Source organism: Mustelus asterias, chromosome 1 (genome assembly GCF_964213995.1).
Source record: "Mustelus asterias chromosome 1, sMusAst1.hap1.1, whole genome shotgun sequence".
Lineage (NCBI taxonomy): Eukaryota > Metazoa > Chordata > Chondrichthyes > Carcharhiniformes > Triakidae > Mustelus > Mustelus asterias.
Genome location: NC_135801.1, coordinates 21,086,778 through 21,102,071, shown reverse-complemented (window position 1 = coordinate 21,102,071; position 15,294 = coordinate 21,086,778). Strand labels below are relative to the sequence as shown.

Here is a 15,294-nt window from a genome sequence, read left to right as displayed (position 1 = left end):
ACAAGTCGCTAGTGATGTTTTATGGAATGCCAGTTCAAAAAGTGGGCCACAGAATAATTGCATTTCTCCCTTGCCTGCATGAGATGGTCTGCTGTATTATAGCTAAATAGCACGCTTTGCAATATCAACTAATACTGGTGAAAACTAATTAAACTTTAGCTAATTTATCTTCTGTGTCTGCACTCTATTCAAAAATGTTCAGTCCATGTCCCAATCTGTAAACTTGTCTATAGTTGTATACTAATTTGTCTCATTAAGTCAATTAAAATTTCTCGGTACATTTGATCAGCAATTTGTAAAATGTTCCTTTTGGAAATGGGTGTACTGTAAGCCATGCGTGTGTTCAGAAAAAGGAATAGGATACTTTTCTGTAACTTCTTGCTTCACTACACAGAATGCATTTGACATCACAAAGCAATTAAGATAATTCATCTGTAAAATTCTTAACATTAATATAATCTTGCAAACTGAAAGAGTGTGTTGAAGCTTAGCTTCATAATGCACTTAGTTTTTCCCCTTCCTCATGATCAACTTTAGCAAGTATCGTCACTGGAAATAAAGCCGTTTTTGCATCATGACATGATATGTTGGGGACTGTTGGCATTTAAAGAAGAAATCCAAACACCCAGCAATTAACTAACAAAATTACCCCACAAGCTTTCATGCAATAGTCTTTTTTGTATAAAGGAAAAATAAACAAAGCAAGCACCGCTAATGTAACACTATAAATTACAAAGACTTGTGCTATAAAGCCTGTTCTATTTATTACTCCCCACAGAATTCCCTTACCTTGCAAAATTTTGAAGTTTCATTCACTTTTCCTGGGGCTAACCTAAAAATATGCCACTCTACTCCTGGGTTCACTTAAATTCTGCTGGGTGTTCCAGCTATCCTCCAAGGTCACAATCTGTGGGGTTCTTTCCATTTAGCTTTTTTGGCTAGGTGACCCCTCACTTTTCCTTTACAGACCCCCCCCCCCGCCCCCCCAATTGTTGATGACTCAGCACTTTGTTCAAATTGCTGGCAGATATTCAACTGCCTTCCCACAGTTTTCCAAGCTAACTTTGCTGGCTGCTTTCTGCCACAAGGCTGTGTGAGGACCACTGTAGATTTCTTCCACTGGCTGAAAACTAGAGAAATCTTCTAGCTGCTTCTCCCTTACAAAATCCAAACTGAGAGCCTCACCCACATGCAGTGGGGTGAACAATGACATTAGTATTTTCTCAGCTTGAAATGCAGGCCTAACATTATCTATATCAGTTCCCTCATTCTGGTGAGATGCAGTCTACTACAAAGCAAAGCTACACCTGCCTCTTTCTGTTCCCCAAACTAAACTGTTTGCTTTTGTCAGCAAACATGGATATAAATTAAACAAAGAAACCTCCCATCCCCACATCCTCTCTGTATGACAACTTGGCATAGAAACGTAGAAAAACTACACCACAAACAGGCCCTTCGGCCCCACAAGTTGTGCCGAACATATCCCTACCTTCTAGGCCTACCTATAACCCTCCATCCTATTAAGTCCCATGTACTCATCCAGGAGTCTCTTAAAAGACTCTATTGAGTTTGCCTCCACCACCACTGACAGCAGCCGATTCCACTCGCCCACCATCCCCTGTACCTACCCCCCAGCACCTTAAACCCTGTGTCCTCTCGTAGCAGCCATTTCCACCCTGGGGAAAGCCTCAGAGGCCACCCGATCTATGCCTCTCAACATCTTCTATACCTCTATTAGGTCTCCTCTCATCCTACGTCTCTCCAAGGAGAAAAGACCGAGCTCCCTCAGCCTATCCTCATAAGGCATGCCACTCAATCCAGGCAACATCCTTGTAAATCTCCTCTGCACCCTTTCAATCATTTCCACATCCTTCCTGTAATGAGGCGACCAGAACTGAGCACAGTACTCCAAGTGGGGTCTGACGAGGGTCTTATATAGCTGCATCATTATCCCCGGACTCCTAAACTCAATCCCTCGATTGATAAAGGCCAACACACAATACGCCTTCTTAACCACCTCCTCCACCTGCGGGGCCAATTTTAGAGTCCTATGGACCTGGACCCCAAGGTCCTTCTGATCCTCTACAGTACTAAGAGTCTTTCCCTTTATATTGTACTCCTTCATCCCATTTGACCTGCCAAAATGGACCACTACGCATTTATCTGGGTTGAAGTCCATCTGCCACTTCTCTGCCCAGTCTTGCATCCTATCTATGTCCCTCTTTAACTTCTGACATCCCTCCAGGCTACCCACAACCCCACCAACCTTTGTGTCGTTGGCAAACTTACCAACCCATCCCTCCACTTCCTCTTCCAGGTCATTTATGAAAATGACAAACAGCAAGGGTCCCAGAACAGATCCCTGGGGCACACCACTAGTGACCGACCTCCATTTAGAAAAAGACCCATCTATACACACTCTCTGCCTCCTTTAGGCAAGCCAGTTCTGGATCCACAGAGCAGCAGCACCTTGGATCCCATGCCCTCTCTCTTTTTCTAGCAGCCTTGCATGGGGAACCTTATCGAACGCCTTGCTAAAATCCATATAAACCACATCTACCGCTTTCCCTTCGTCAATGTGTTTAGTCACATTTTCGAAGAACTCCACCAGGCTCGTAAGGCACAATCTGCCTTTGACAAAGCCATGCTGAGTATTCTTGAGCATACTAAACCTCTCTAATTGCTCATAAATCTTGTCCCTCAGGATCTGCTCCATCAGCTTCCCAACTACTGAGGTTAGAGTCATCGGTCGGTAATTTCCTGGGCTATCCCTATTCCCCTTGAAAATAGGAACCACATCTGCAATCCTCCGGCACCTCTCCCGTCTCCATCGACGATGCAAAGATCAGCGCCAGAGGCTCTGCAATCTCTTCCCTCGCCTCCCACAGTAACCTGGGGTACATCCCATCCGGACCCGACGACTTATCTATCTTGATGCCATTCAAAGATTCCCGCACAACCTGTTAAATTCCACATACTCAATCTTTTCAGTCCACCGCAAGCCCGCAGTACATCCACCCAGGTCCTTTTCCTCTGTGAAAACCGAGGCAAAATACTCATTAAGCACCTCTGCCATTTCCGTACAGACTTACCCGCCTTCACCTTTTATAGGCCCCATTCCTTCACGTCTCATCCTTTTACTTTTCACATATTTATAGAATGCCGTAGGGTTCTCCTTAATCCTACCTGCCAAGGCCTTCTCGTGGCCCCATCTGGCTCTTCTAATTTCCTTCTACAAGCCGTATACTCATCTAGATCCCTATCTTCGCCATGCTCTTTGAACCTTTTGTAAACTTTCCTTTTCTTCTCGACTAGGTCCCGCACAGCTTTCGTGCACCACGGTTCCTTTAACCTACCAATACCTCTCCCTGTCTGCTCGGAACGTTGTCCTGTAGAACTCTAGACAGACATTCCTTGAAAAGCTGCCACCTCTCTTCAGTACATTTCCCTGAGAATACTTCCTTCCAATTTACTCCTCCAATTTGCTGCCTTATGTCTTCATATTTCCCCTTACTCCATATAAACGCTTTCCTGACTTGCCTGATCCTCTCTTTTTCCAATGCAAACATAAAGGAGATAGTGTTATGATCGCTATCCCCAAGATGCTCTCCCACTGAGAGATCTGACACCTGTCCAGGTTCATTGGTCAGTATCAGATCAAGTACAGCCTCTCCTCTTGTAGGCTTGTCCACATGGTGTGTCAGGAAACCCTCCTGAACACACCTAACGAACTCCTCCCCATCCAATCCCCTTACCCTAGGGATATTCCAATCTATGTTTGGGAAATTAAAGTCTCCCATCACAACAACTCTGCTATTACTGCATCTCTCCAGGATCTGTTTCCCTATCTGCTCCTCCACCTCCCTGTTACTATTGGGCAGCCTATAGAAAACTTCCAGCAAAGTGATCGACCCCTTCCCACTCCGAACTTCCACCCAGAGACCCTGTAGACAATCCCTCCACAGCATTCAACTTCTCTACAGTTGTGACACTATCTCTGATCAACAGTGCCACTCCACCCCCTCTCTTGCCTCCCTCCCTGTCCTTCCTGAAACATCTGAATCCTGGCACCTGGAATATCCAGTCCTGTCCCTGAGACATCCAAGTCTCTGTAATGGCCACCACATCACACTTCCAGGCATCGATCCACGCTCTGAGCTCATTTCCTTTATTCACTATACTCCTGGCATTAAAGTAAACACATCTCAATCCTTTGGTCAGAGCTCTCCCCTTCTCTATCCCTCGTCCATCCTCCCTCTTGCACTGTCTATAACCCTTCTCTGTTTGCAAGCTAACTTCCTCGCTCCCAGTTTCCTCGTCTCGATCCCCTCCCCCCAACCTATCTAGTTTAAACTCTCCCCAGGAGCCTTAGCAAACCTTCCCGCCAGGATATTGGTCCCCTTGGGGTTCAAGTGCCACCTGTTTTTTGTGTACAGATCACACCTGCCCCTAAAGAGGTCCCAATGGTCCAGGAACCTGAATCCCTGCCCCCTGCACCAGTCCCTCAGCCACACATTCATCCTCCACCTCACTCCATTCCTGCCCTCGCCTTCCCGTGGCACAGGCAGCAATCCTAAGATTACTACCTTTGCTTTCCTCCTTCTCAGCTGTCTCCCTAATTCCCCATACTCTCTTTTCATGACCCCTTTCCCCCTTCCTACCCACTCAGCGGTACCAATATGTACCGCTACCTCTGGCTCCCCTCCCTCCCACCTCAGGATCTCTGGGACTCGATCAGCGACATCCTGGATCCCGGCCCCAGGGAGGCAGACCACCATCCGAGACACCCGCCTGCCTCTGCAAAAACACCTGTCCGCCCCCTTTACTGTCGAGTCCCCGATTAACACTGCCTACCTCCTCTTTTCCTTAGCCCTGTGAGTTACAGGGCTGGACTCCACTCCGGAGACACAGCATGTTGGCATGCTGTGGGTTCTTCTCGAACAGAAAGGTAAACTATTTTACCTTCCATGCTACTCTTTGATTCTGTAACCCATATGAATAATTTATATCACTAATTGAGTTTTACGACCCTTTCTCTAGATTCCTGGGGTCCACAAAGAAACCCCGTGTTTAAAAAACTGCTTTCAGTTTCCTTTTATCTGAAAATTACATACATCGTTTAAATCTCTTATTGAAGTAAGGGTAGACCTTCTGGTGCTACTGTGCAAAGATTTTAAAAAAACCTTATTGTTGGTGGCTTTCATACAGTTACCTTTTGATCTTGAAGATGAACAAAGTGTAATCAACTCCAGTTTCTCGATCAGTTTATCTTGCATTTAATATTTTAATTCCAAAATTAAAAGACATATTCTAAAACATATGAACCATGAACCAGATTTTCACAACTCAGAGGGAAGTGCCTCATTAGGTTGCTAAAATTTCTTGCTCGAACATCATCCAACTACCATCCAGGACAACAGAAATTACCAGTCAGCATTGTTTACAGTGGAGTGATTTGGTAATGATTCAAAATGGCTAATGCTAATTGCTGCAAAATTAATATTTAAAAATTATCCTTTGACTTGTGCTTGAATTATGACACATTCAAACTTTTTAGTATATACAATAAACCTGGGCTTATTGGCAAGAGTATTACTACATTTTCTGTACCTAAATTGTGGAAGACTTTGGGCTGAAACTTCCTCTTGGAAGCGTGTTTTGCAAGTTGGGCCATTCCACGGTTTGCAAACAGCGTTCCTAACTGATGTTTGACTCTGCCTTGGATTTTTATCTTTTCTCCAGACAGTTTGGGTTTCCAGTTGTGAGCAGGAAACCAGTGTATGAGGAGTGCAGAGGCAGACTGGTGCGAAGGCCCTCCCCAGTTCTCAGCAATGTCAACATGGTTCCAAACATTATTTAAAGGTTCCTCTAAACCGCACCTCTCTCCCCTTTTTTTTCCCCCCTTCCACACACTTCTGCCATGACTTATCCCTTCCATGTATCCTCCACAGCCCTTCACCTAGCATCCACTATGTATGTCCTCCAATTCCATGCATTATCAATTGAAAATATTTTGCATTCCTTGGGGGAAAAAGTATAAACTTCTCCCCACCTAATATAAACCTCCATCAAACACACAATTGTTGATGATGAACAAAAGTGGTTCTGCCATGTGTGGGGGAAAAAACTAGTAATAATTGTAATCCTATTACCTTGCATCAACAAACAAGAAGCCATGTCAAAGACACAATCTTATTATATGACCTCTTAAAGTTGTCATTCATTCTTAGATGAATGGAACACCTATTGTTCTGAATCCTGTTAGCACTTTAAAGTCAGCCAAGCATTCACAACGGCCACAGTTGTTCAAAAAATAAAGTACTCTCTGAGACAGAGGGGGCAATTTTGCTGTGCATTCGTCATGAGTGTAAATAGCGTTTTAACGATGGCACTTCGGTCTCTGGAGCTGTCTTTATCAGGCTCCACCCCTCCAAACTGACGGTGTAAATCACGCCCCCAGATTTTTTCTTGTCAGAGTGGCTGAAGATCTGGTCTGAAAACTCAGCTGTGTCTGGAGAGATACAGGCTGGGTTTCAGTCAGAGCCTGACACACTGACAAATTATGAGAACATTTTTCACTGCGTTATGGTACTTTCTCCATTGGAAAAGTATCGTAATGAGATTCAACTTGCCTTTGAAAGACATCCCTGTGAGAAATCACTGCAGTAAAAGCACATTTACATTACAATACATCTAATAGTGACATCTGAAGGTGTGAAATCATTTTATAGTTAGCTTTAATATTTCTGCCTATTCAAGCTTTCCATTTTCTTTAGGCTCTGTCTAACCTGGTATGCTTTTAATGGGCTTCGAAAAACCCACATCACAAGGTGAAAATGGTGTGCAAGAGGAAATCTGATTCTGATTTTCTTCACTTTAAAATGGAGAGCTTGACCACTGCGGATTTGCGCACTATTCCCAACCTACAGAAAGGCTAAAGGAAAATGATGGTGTCGGTAATGGGGAGGAAAATATGATTTCATCCAAAAGCAAGTTTGTGCACCAAAATGTGTATCTGCGCACAGATGAAAATTCAGCCATTTGTCTCCATCTTAACAGTGGAAATTTAAAAGAAGATCGAAGAAGCCTTGCATTCTTTCAGCTGGCTTTAATCAAACTGTCAAGCATTTTGTTTGGCATTTTATGAAGCGGGGAAAGGGCCCACATAAATTACTGGCTTTGTGCAATTCATGATGCATATCTCACCTGGTTGTCATTATTTTTATTTCATTTCTTTCCAATGCAGTTTCTCCCTTAATTTGCATTCTGCCTCATATACGTTGACCACTGAAGTTGAGTCAGGGTTGAACCATGTCCTGAGGAAAAGGAAAATCTTTAAAAGTAATTTCCGATGTTGGTTTGTGCTGACATAAGGTCGCCTCATATTTAGGTATATTATTCATGAGAGCTTCTAGTCAAGAAGCAGCTTTTTGGCAGGACCATGCCACATTCCAAAGCTTCCCAAATCGAACTGGCCAAGGTTGTCTCTCTCTTCCATGAGAACAAGATTATTTCTGCACTTCATCCACTCTTCACGATTCTGATTTAGAACCTGACTCCCACCTTATGCACTGAATTTTTACTGGAGGAGAGGGAACTAGGATCTTCTGCAGGTTTCCATGCCTCGCAGAAAGTCACAGATCTTTAAATTTGGCCAGGGCACTCCTTTTAATTTACATGGAATCAACTTCCTTGTCAAATTAAGGGCAGTAGTTAGGCTCTGAAAGCCAGAGGGTTAATCAGAGATCTTTTGGCTTTGGGAGACTTAGCTCGCTACAGTAAAAGGTTAGTAACTGAGCATGCTCTGAACCACTTTTTTTTTTAAATGTAAATAAAAATACAGAAAGCAGCCAGGTGTTCATAGTATTTGTAAGAAGACTGCTTGGAGGAACTGGCATGTTTGCAATATGCTGTTGTTTGGACTACATGCCCCCTAATGAGATTCCTTTTTTTAATACCAATATATTTGCTGAGATGTGCTGCTGAATGTGGGGAAGAAAAAAAACTACTTTAAACACTTTATGCACACTTTCATTTCTTAGTAGATGGCATCGTTCACCCACTGAGCTCCCATTTTTCCATTCCCTCAGTCCTGACAGGCAGGCCATCTGCTAATTTCTAAAAAGAGTAGCTGCTTTAATGAGTACAAATGCCTTTACGGCATAAGGTGGGAGAGGCATGTGCTCTACGGATTGGCACAAAATGGAGTAGCCATGCAGACTTTTCAGAACACTATCCACGTTTGGCTTCACTGTGGTAGAGTGTGGAACATGCTTTCTGTCAAAGACTGAGGGAAGACCCTCTGGTAGGGAACTTTTTACTTAGTTGCTGTTTTCACATTTTGCAATTTTTGTTCTTGCTCTTATTCTATTTTATTACCTTTTAACTTGAACATTAAACTTTACATTTTAAAAGGATTTAAAGGTCCAAGTCTTGCTGTATTATAACCCTGCTTTATTTAGGTAGAAGCGGTGGAGTCATTAACTTTTTAAATATTCTCAATGTATCCATTCATTTTGCTTCATGCCGTTTTTGAATAATTGAAAGATTTATTTTCATGCTATCACCTAACCTTAAACAGTAAACAGAACTGTGAATGTTTACAGCATCTTTATTATTAACTGGAATGTCTTAATTTTTGGGGATATATCATCATAGAATCCCTATAGTGCCGAGGAAGGCCATTTGCCCATTGAGTCTGCACCGACAACAATCATCCCACCCAGGTGCTATCCTCATAACCCCATGTATTTATTCTGCTAGTCCCCTGACACTAAGGGGCAATTCAGCATGGCCAATTCATCTAACCTGCACATCTGTGGACTGTGGGAAGAAACCAGAGCACCAAGAGAAACCCATGCAGACAATCACCTGAGGCCGCAATCAAACCTGGGTCCCTGGCACTGAGGCAGCAATGCTAACCACTGTGCCACCATACTGCTCAAAATCGTCTGATTTTGAAATTCCATGTGGAGAACAAAGTTTAAAGATTTTTTTTCTCAATTTGTAATTTTTTACAAGTTTCTCTAAGTGTATTACAAAGAAGAAAATACTAATTACTGTGGTAACATTTTATTCACGAGGCTCTCACCTCAGTTTCTTAAAGTGTTACCCGGCGTTCAGCAACAAACTCTCAAATGGTTAAAATTGGGAAAAGTGATTTGCCCTTTGAGCAGATGGAAATGATCACCAGGAAATGAGTAAAGAGGTGGGGGAGGGGGAGGGGGAGAAAAAATCTAGGAGTATTTTCTCTTCAGTTTGTAATTAAAGCTTCAAATGTTGTTTTAGTTTGATATTTGCTGAATGGAGGTTAAATTTACACACTTGCCTTCAGTTCATGTGTTCCTGAGAGTTTGTTTTACAAGGCTAATGCATTAGAATTGCTGTTTATGGCACAGTCAGAAAAGTTAATTATCTACAAAATACATATTGGCCCAGAAACTGCTGGTGACACATCTCAAAACGAGTTAGATTTTTTGATCTCGCCCTTATCTTTGCACAATTCTGGAAATGCAAATTGACAGGAGGGTAATGCAGCATCTGAGACCCCATGGACATTGGGGGTCCTATGGTCTGTCTCCTTTAGCAATGAAAGTAAAAGGACAGAGAAAGTAAACAAACAACAGGGAAGGAAATAGGGTGAATCAGAGTTAAATTAGACTGGAAAGAGAAATGAAAAGGAAAACTAGAGAGTGGTTTGACAGAGAAAGAAACAAAAGAATTTTCTAAAGGACAACTAAAATATTTTTAACAAACTAGGAGCAAGTTATTACTACCTGCAGGAGTGATACTCAACCTTGGGGGGCCTAGAAGGGGAACAATGAAATGGTGGAGTGGTTGAAGCATAGGTCACGTTATTAACAGGGTCCTCACAACATGAATTACCAGCCTTAAGTGGCTACAGCAAGTTTAATTCACATTGGTGCAAACCCAGCAATTTCTTCACTCACAAGATGGAGATTTGCTGCAAGATGGTAATTTGTTTTTGGTTTGGGCAAGGCTGACACTGAAGCAGCAAAAAATTATCCAGCAATTTGTGGTGAATTGGAACTTTAAAAAAATGTCTAAACACCATAAATTTCTGGATTTTTAAAACACTAATAATGGTGACTACCCTGAGCATGCCTTTATTTTTCCTGCAATTTTGAGGTCATTATATTTTTCTCTTGCAGGAACCACTATATTTTTCATTCTGAGCAGGATTTTGTCATCATTTGTCAGAGAGTCCGGCTCTGACAGAGAACCGACATGTATCTCACCAGATGCACAGCCAAGTTTTCAGCCACTCTAAGTATTCTAGGGTGCGGTTTGTGCTGTCACTCTGGTGGGGTGGAGCTCGTTGGAACCAGCACTGGGGTGTCATCCAACACCCCATGCCCCAGATTGTACAAATATCAAGGGCTCTCCCACCTCAAGTATTGGGGGCTCCCCCCCCCCATCCCCAACCGCACAATTATTGGAGGCTCCCTACCCCTCCCCCTGCTTCTTCTGAACTGCACAATCATCGTGGGCTCCCCCAATCGCACAAGTATCAGGGATTCTCTTTCCCACATCCCACCCCTCCCCAACTACCACCACCATGGCAGCGTCACAGGCACTCTCTCCCCTCACGGACAAGTCTCTCTTCCCCCTCCCCTCACTTCACAAGGGGACCCACCCATGGCAGAGGTTGCCACTCCTAGGGTGGCACTGCCCAGGCATGTCCTTGTCTCCCCAGGGGCTGTACTTACTGTGGCACCCCATCCAGGCTCCCCTCGACTGAATCCCATCTTTAAATACCTATTGTGAACCTTTTTGAATATTTAGTGAAAGGGGTTGGGGGCAGATCACATGGCAGGGTGGCCTGATATTAAATTTAGGAAAATGCATTTAAATTTATAGAATCTTACAACACAGAAGAGGCCCTTCGCCCTATCGATTCTACACCAGTATGTGTGAAACACCTGACCTCCCACCTAATCCCATTTACCAGTAGTTGGCTCATAGCCCTAAATGTTATGATGTGCCAGGTACTTTTTAAAGGATGTGAGGCAACTCCCCCTCTCAGGCAGTGCATTCCAGACCGTCTTCACCGTCTGGGTAAAAAAACTTTCCTCGTATCCCTCCCAAACCTCCTGTCCCTCACCTTGAACCTGTGTCCCCTCGTGACTGGCCCTTCAACTAATCGGAACAGCTACCCCTTATCCACTCTGTCCATGCCCCTCATAATCTTATACACCTTGATCAGGTTGCCTCTCCAGCTTCTCTGTTCCAACCAAAATGACCCGAGCCTCTCCAACGTCTCTTCATAAATGTTCCATTCCAGGCAGCATCCTGGTGAATCTCCTCAGCACCCTCTCCAGTGCAATCAAATCCTTCCTGTAATGTGGCAACCAGATTCCTGCCCTTTCTGCATGGGAACCGTGTTACATCACTGATCGGGATACACAATCTCACCGGCGAGAATCCCGTTTCCCAACTCTCATGGATTTTGTATCCGAGTCCCTATTTATGCTCCGGGAGGATGTGCGCTCAAAGTTTTGGTTCAGATTACCTCAATTTATAAATTTAAACATCAAGTCATAAGAGAACTTTTTGCTTCATTTTTCTTGTTAGAATCCATCTTTACACATTTTCATTCTCATTTGACTAGTATGAGAAACAGATGTTGGAAAATCAGGAAAAAACGAATAGACTTCAAAGGCGTCTGACTCACTCAGAACACAGGGCAGCTACAGCCTCTCAAGAGGTAAAACACCACATATATCATCTGGCTAACAATGCTAGTGATTGTTTTAAATTTGAGTTTGAAAATGTTTGTTTCTAAGCAATGGAAATGCTTTGAACTGAGATTCAGCAAGTTGGAGAACAATGGGTTGACAGAAGGGAGTTGACATCTTGTCCTAGGGTTCAAATGACCTCTCAGCCCAAAAATGTAAACCTCAGAATACTAAATTGATACTTTTTGTTATTGTCCCCAGCCCAACTCCACCCTTGCCCTGACCCAACAGTGATAAACATTAGTCAGGATGTTCCACCAAGATGATGAATAGTCATCCATAAACAGTTAATAATGATGAATACAAGGTTTATAAATGATGGACTATAGGAAGATTACTATAAAATATGAACTTGTTGCAAGCACTTTGTGGAAATAGGTTTTCAACATTCACGTTGATTACTTATTTTCATCACATTGTTTCATTTGTAACAGCAAATATCCATTTATTTTATTACTAAGGGCAGGATTCTCTGATCTCCCCCGCCCCTGCTGCCAGCAAGAATGGAGAATTTGGCACTCAGCCAAACCCTCCATTCACTGCAGTGGCACTGGGGAATCCTGGCTGTGGACCAGGTTGGAGGTTTCTAATATAAATGTTTCTTCTTTGTAGTCAACCCACATTGATGCAAATTTCAGCAGTGCCACCATTTAAAGGTGCCAAGTTTCTCTTTTTAGAGGGAGGTTGGAAATAGAGGAGGTAAAATCTGAGGAGGAAACAGATTAGGATCAGTATTTTGCTGTCCCAGGATATGTGGGTTAGGGGGGATTAGTGGGGTAAATACGTGGGGTAACGGGCCTGGTTAGGATGCTCTGTTGGAGTTGGTGCAGACTCGATGGGTCGAATGGCCTCCTTCTGCATTGTAGCAGCCTGCACCTTTACTCTGACGGCATGCCCTGGTCATTTGAGGGGGCTGGATATTGTCACCTGTTTAAACAAAATTCTTAAGCATGTTCCAAAGACTGACTGCAAATCACTGTTCATTTAAATATTTCATTCCTTCGACTAAATACTTGCAATTTACATTTGGCCACATCCTTCTTAAAGCTAATAGGAGATGGAGGATAAACTAAGTAGTAATGAGTATCAAACAATATTTACAACTTAGAATCCTTACAGTGCAGGAGACCATTTGACCCATTGAGTCTACACTGACTCTCCAAAAAAAATCCTACCCAGGCCCTATCCCCATAACCCCATATACCCCACTAATCCCCCAACCCACTCATTCTGGGATGCTAAATGGCAATTTAGCATGGCCAATCAACTGGACTGTGGGAGGAAACCGGAGCACCCGGTACTTAAAAGTAATGAAAAGACTAAGAAATAAATGAGATAGGAACATGAGTCGACCATCTAGCAATTTGAGTATGTTCTGCCATTAAGTGTGATCATGGCTGATCTGCCTTTGCCCCAAACCCCTTGAGACTTATGGCTAACCGTGTCAATGTCAGATTTAAAACTCATAGGTGGGAAAACATAGATTGTCATTTCTAGAAGAGAAATTTCTACTCTGTGAGGGGACATGTTTCCTAATTCCACTCCTGAAAAGCCTGGCTCTTAAATTTTAGATTATACCTCCTAGTTATGGATCTACCTAACCAGCGGAAATAATTTCCCTCTATCCACACTACCCGTTCCCTTCAATATCTTGAAAACTTTGTTCAAATCATCCTTGAACTTCCAGATTTCAGAGAATACAACCCTTGGTTGTGTAATCACTCCTCATTTATACTTTAAATTACAGATCAGAACCAGAATTCCAGTAAATCTACACAACACTTATTCCTTCCCACGGTGTGGTGCCCAGAACTGCTCATAAATGTTCCAGGCATGGTCTAATCAGGGATTGGTCTAATTGCAGAGTAACTTTTACCTCCGTGTTCCACTTCTTTAGATATAAGGTCAAGTATCTTATTAGCCTTTTTGATTATTTTTGTACCTGTTCATGAGATTTCAATGATCTATGAGCATGGACCTCTAAGTCTCTTTCAGTCTTCGCTGTTTCTAGCTTCTCGCCATTTAGAAAGTATCATGTTCTCTCCTTTAGATCCAACATGGATAGCATCACGTTTGCCAATAGCAAAATCCATTTGCTGCAGTTTTGCCCATTCACTTAATGTATCTTAATATCTCTTTGCAACTTCACAGTTCTATCTACACTGGGTACAATGTCATTTATATTTGTGTCATTGACAAATTTGGATTTGTAGCTCTATCCCATTATTTAAATCAAATGCAATGAATAGTTGAGGCTCCAACACAAATCCTTGTGGGCCACCACTAAAAAGGAAAAGAATAGTAAACTGGTTAAAAATGGTGTTAAAATCCCCATAGAGACTGATATCTTTAAAAATTTTCCAGTTGAAAGTTAAAAGGATAACTCAAGGTATCATGTTTTTAAGACATTAACTAACAATTGAACTAAAGGCACAAAACACTTTTTGTAGAGAAATTATACTTTAAACTACAGATCAGAACTTTCCCCTTTAACTTTTAACACAAACAAAAAACCTGCTTCATAGGTATACTTTGCACTGTCCCTTTAGTCATTTAGTTTTCCTGAAACCAGTCCAAAGTGATTTGCAACACAGAGGTATACTTTGATTCCTTTCCTTTTCCAGCCTGTTAATCTTTAAGCTCAGAACTGTCTTTCACAGTGAAGGTTTTCAGCAGTTACTTTCCAATTGTGTGGTCATTCATATGAAAATGTAATTGACCCAGTTTACCATAATACAATGGAAATAGTGAACGTCAACTATTTTAAAATGTATACATTCTTGGGATATGGGCAAGGACAGCATTAATTTCCTAGCCCTACATTATGTATTATCTGCCAGATGTGTTGCAGCAACTCACAAAACCTTCTTTGGCAGAACCTCCCAAACCCTCAACCTCTATCATCTAGAAGTTCAAAGGCAGCAGGCACGTGGTATCACCCCCACTTACAGGTTCACCTCCTAGATGCACACCATTCTAACTTGGACATATACCACCATTCCTTCACCCCGGCTGGGTAAATGTCCTTGGTGGTGGTGATGAGCTGCCCTCTTGAAATGCTGCAATTCATGTGGCATTCCACAGCTGTTGGAGAGATCCAGGATATCGACCCAGTGATGCCAAAAAAACAATGCCCAAATCAAGATGGAATGTAACTTGGAGGGACGCTTGAAGAAGGTGTGTTACTATATGGCTACTACCCTTGCACATCCAGGTAGTAAAGATCACCAGTTTGGGAAGTGCTGTCGAAGAAGCCTTAGCAAGTTGCTGCAGTGCATCCCATATAGTACATTGCAACCACCGTACGCTGGTCATGGGGGAAGTGAAGTTTAAGCTGGTAGAGGATTACAGATCAAGTGGATTGCTGTATTCCAGATGTTGAGCTTTTTGAGTGTTGCTGAAGTTGCACTCATCCAAGCAAGTGGATAAGCATTCCATCATAATTATAACTGTTGCTTGCATATTGTCAAGACTTTAGAGTCAAGAGGTGAACCATTTACCACAAAAAATCCAGCCTCTTATCTTCTTGAGTATT

The 15,294-nt window shown here is 42.7% G+C and overlaps 1 protein-coding gene across 2 annotated transcripts in view; it reads left to right on the top strand.

Moving 5' to 3' along the window:
• sclt1 (sodium channel and clathrin linker 1) overlaps positions 1 to 15,294 on the top strand; it is a 101,704-nt gene that overhangs the window by 84,336 nt on the left and 2,074 nt on the right. Inside the window, exon 21 of one of the 2 annotated variants that reach the window (XM_078210322.1) lies at positions 11,633 to 11,728. The exons of the other annotated variant lie outside the window; for it this stretch is intronic. Within the exon in view, the coding sequence (XP_078066448.1) occupies positions 11,633 to 11,728 (96 nt within the window). The remainder of the gene's footprint in view (positions 1 to 11,632; positions 11,729 to 15,294) is intronic. 2 annotated transcript variants of the gene reach the window in all.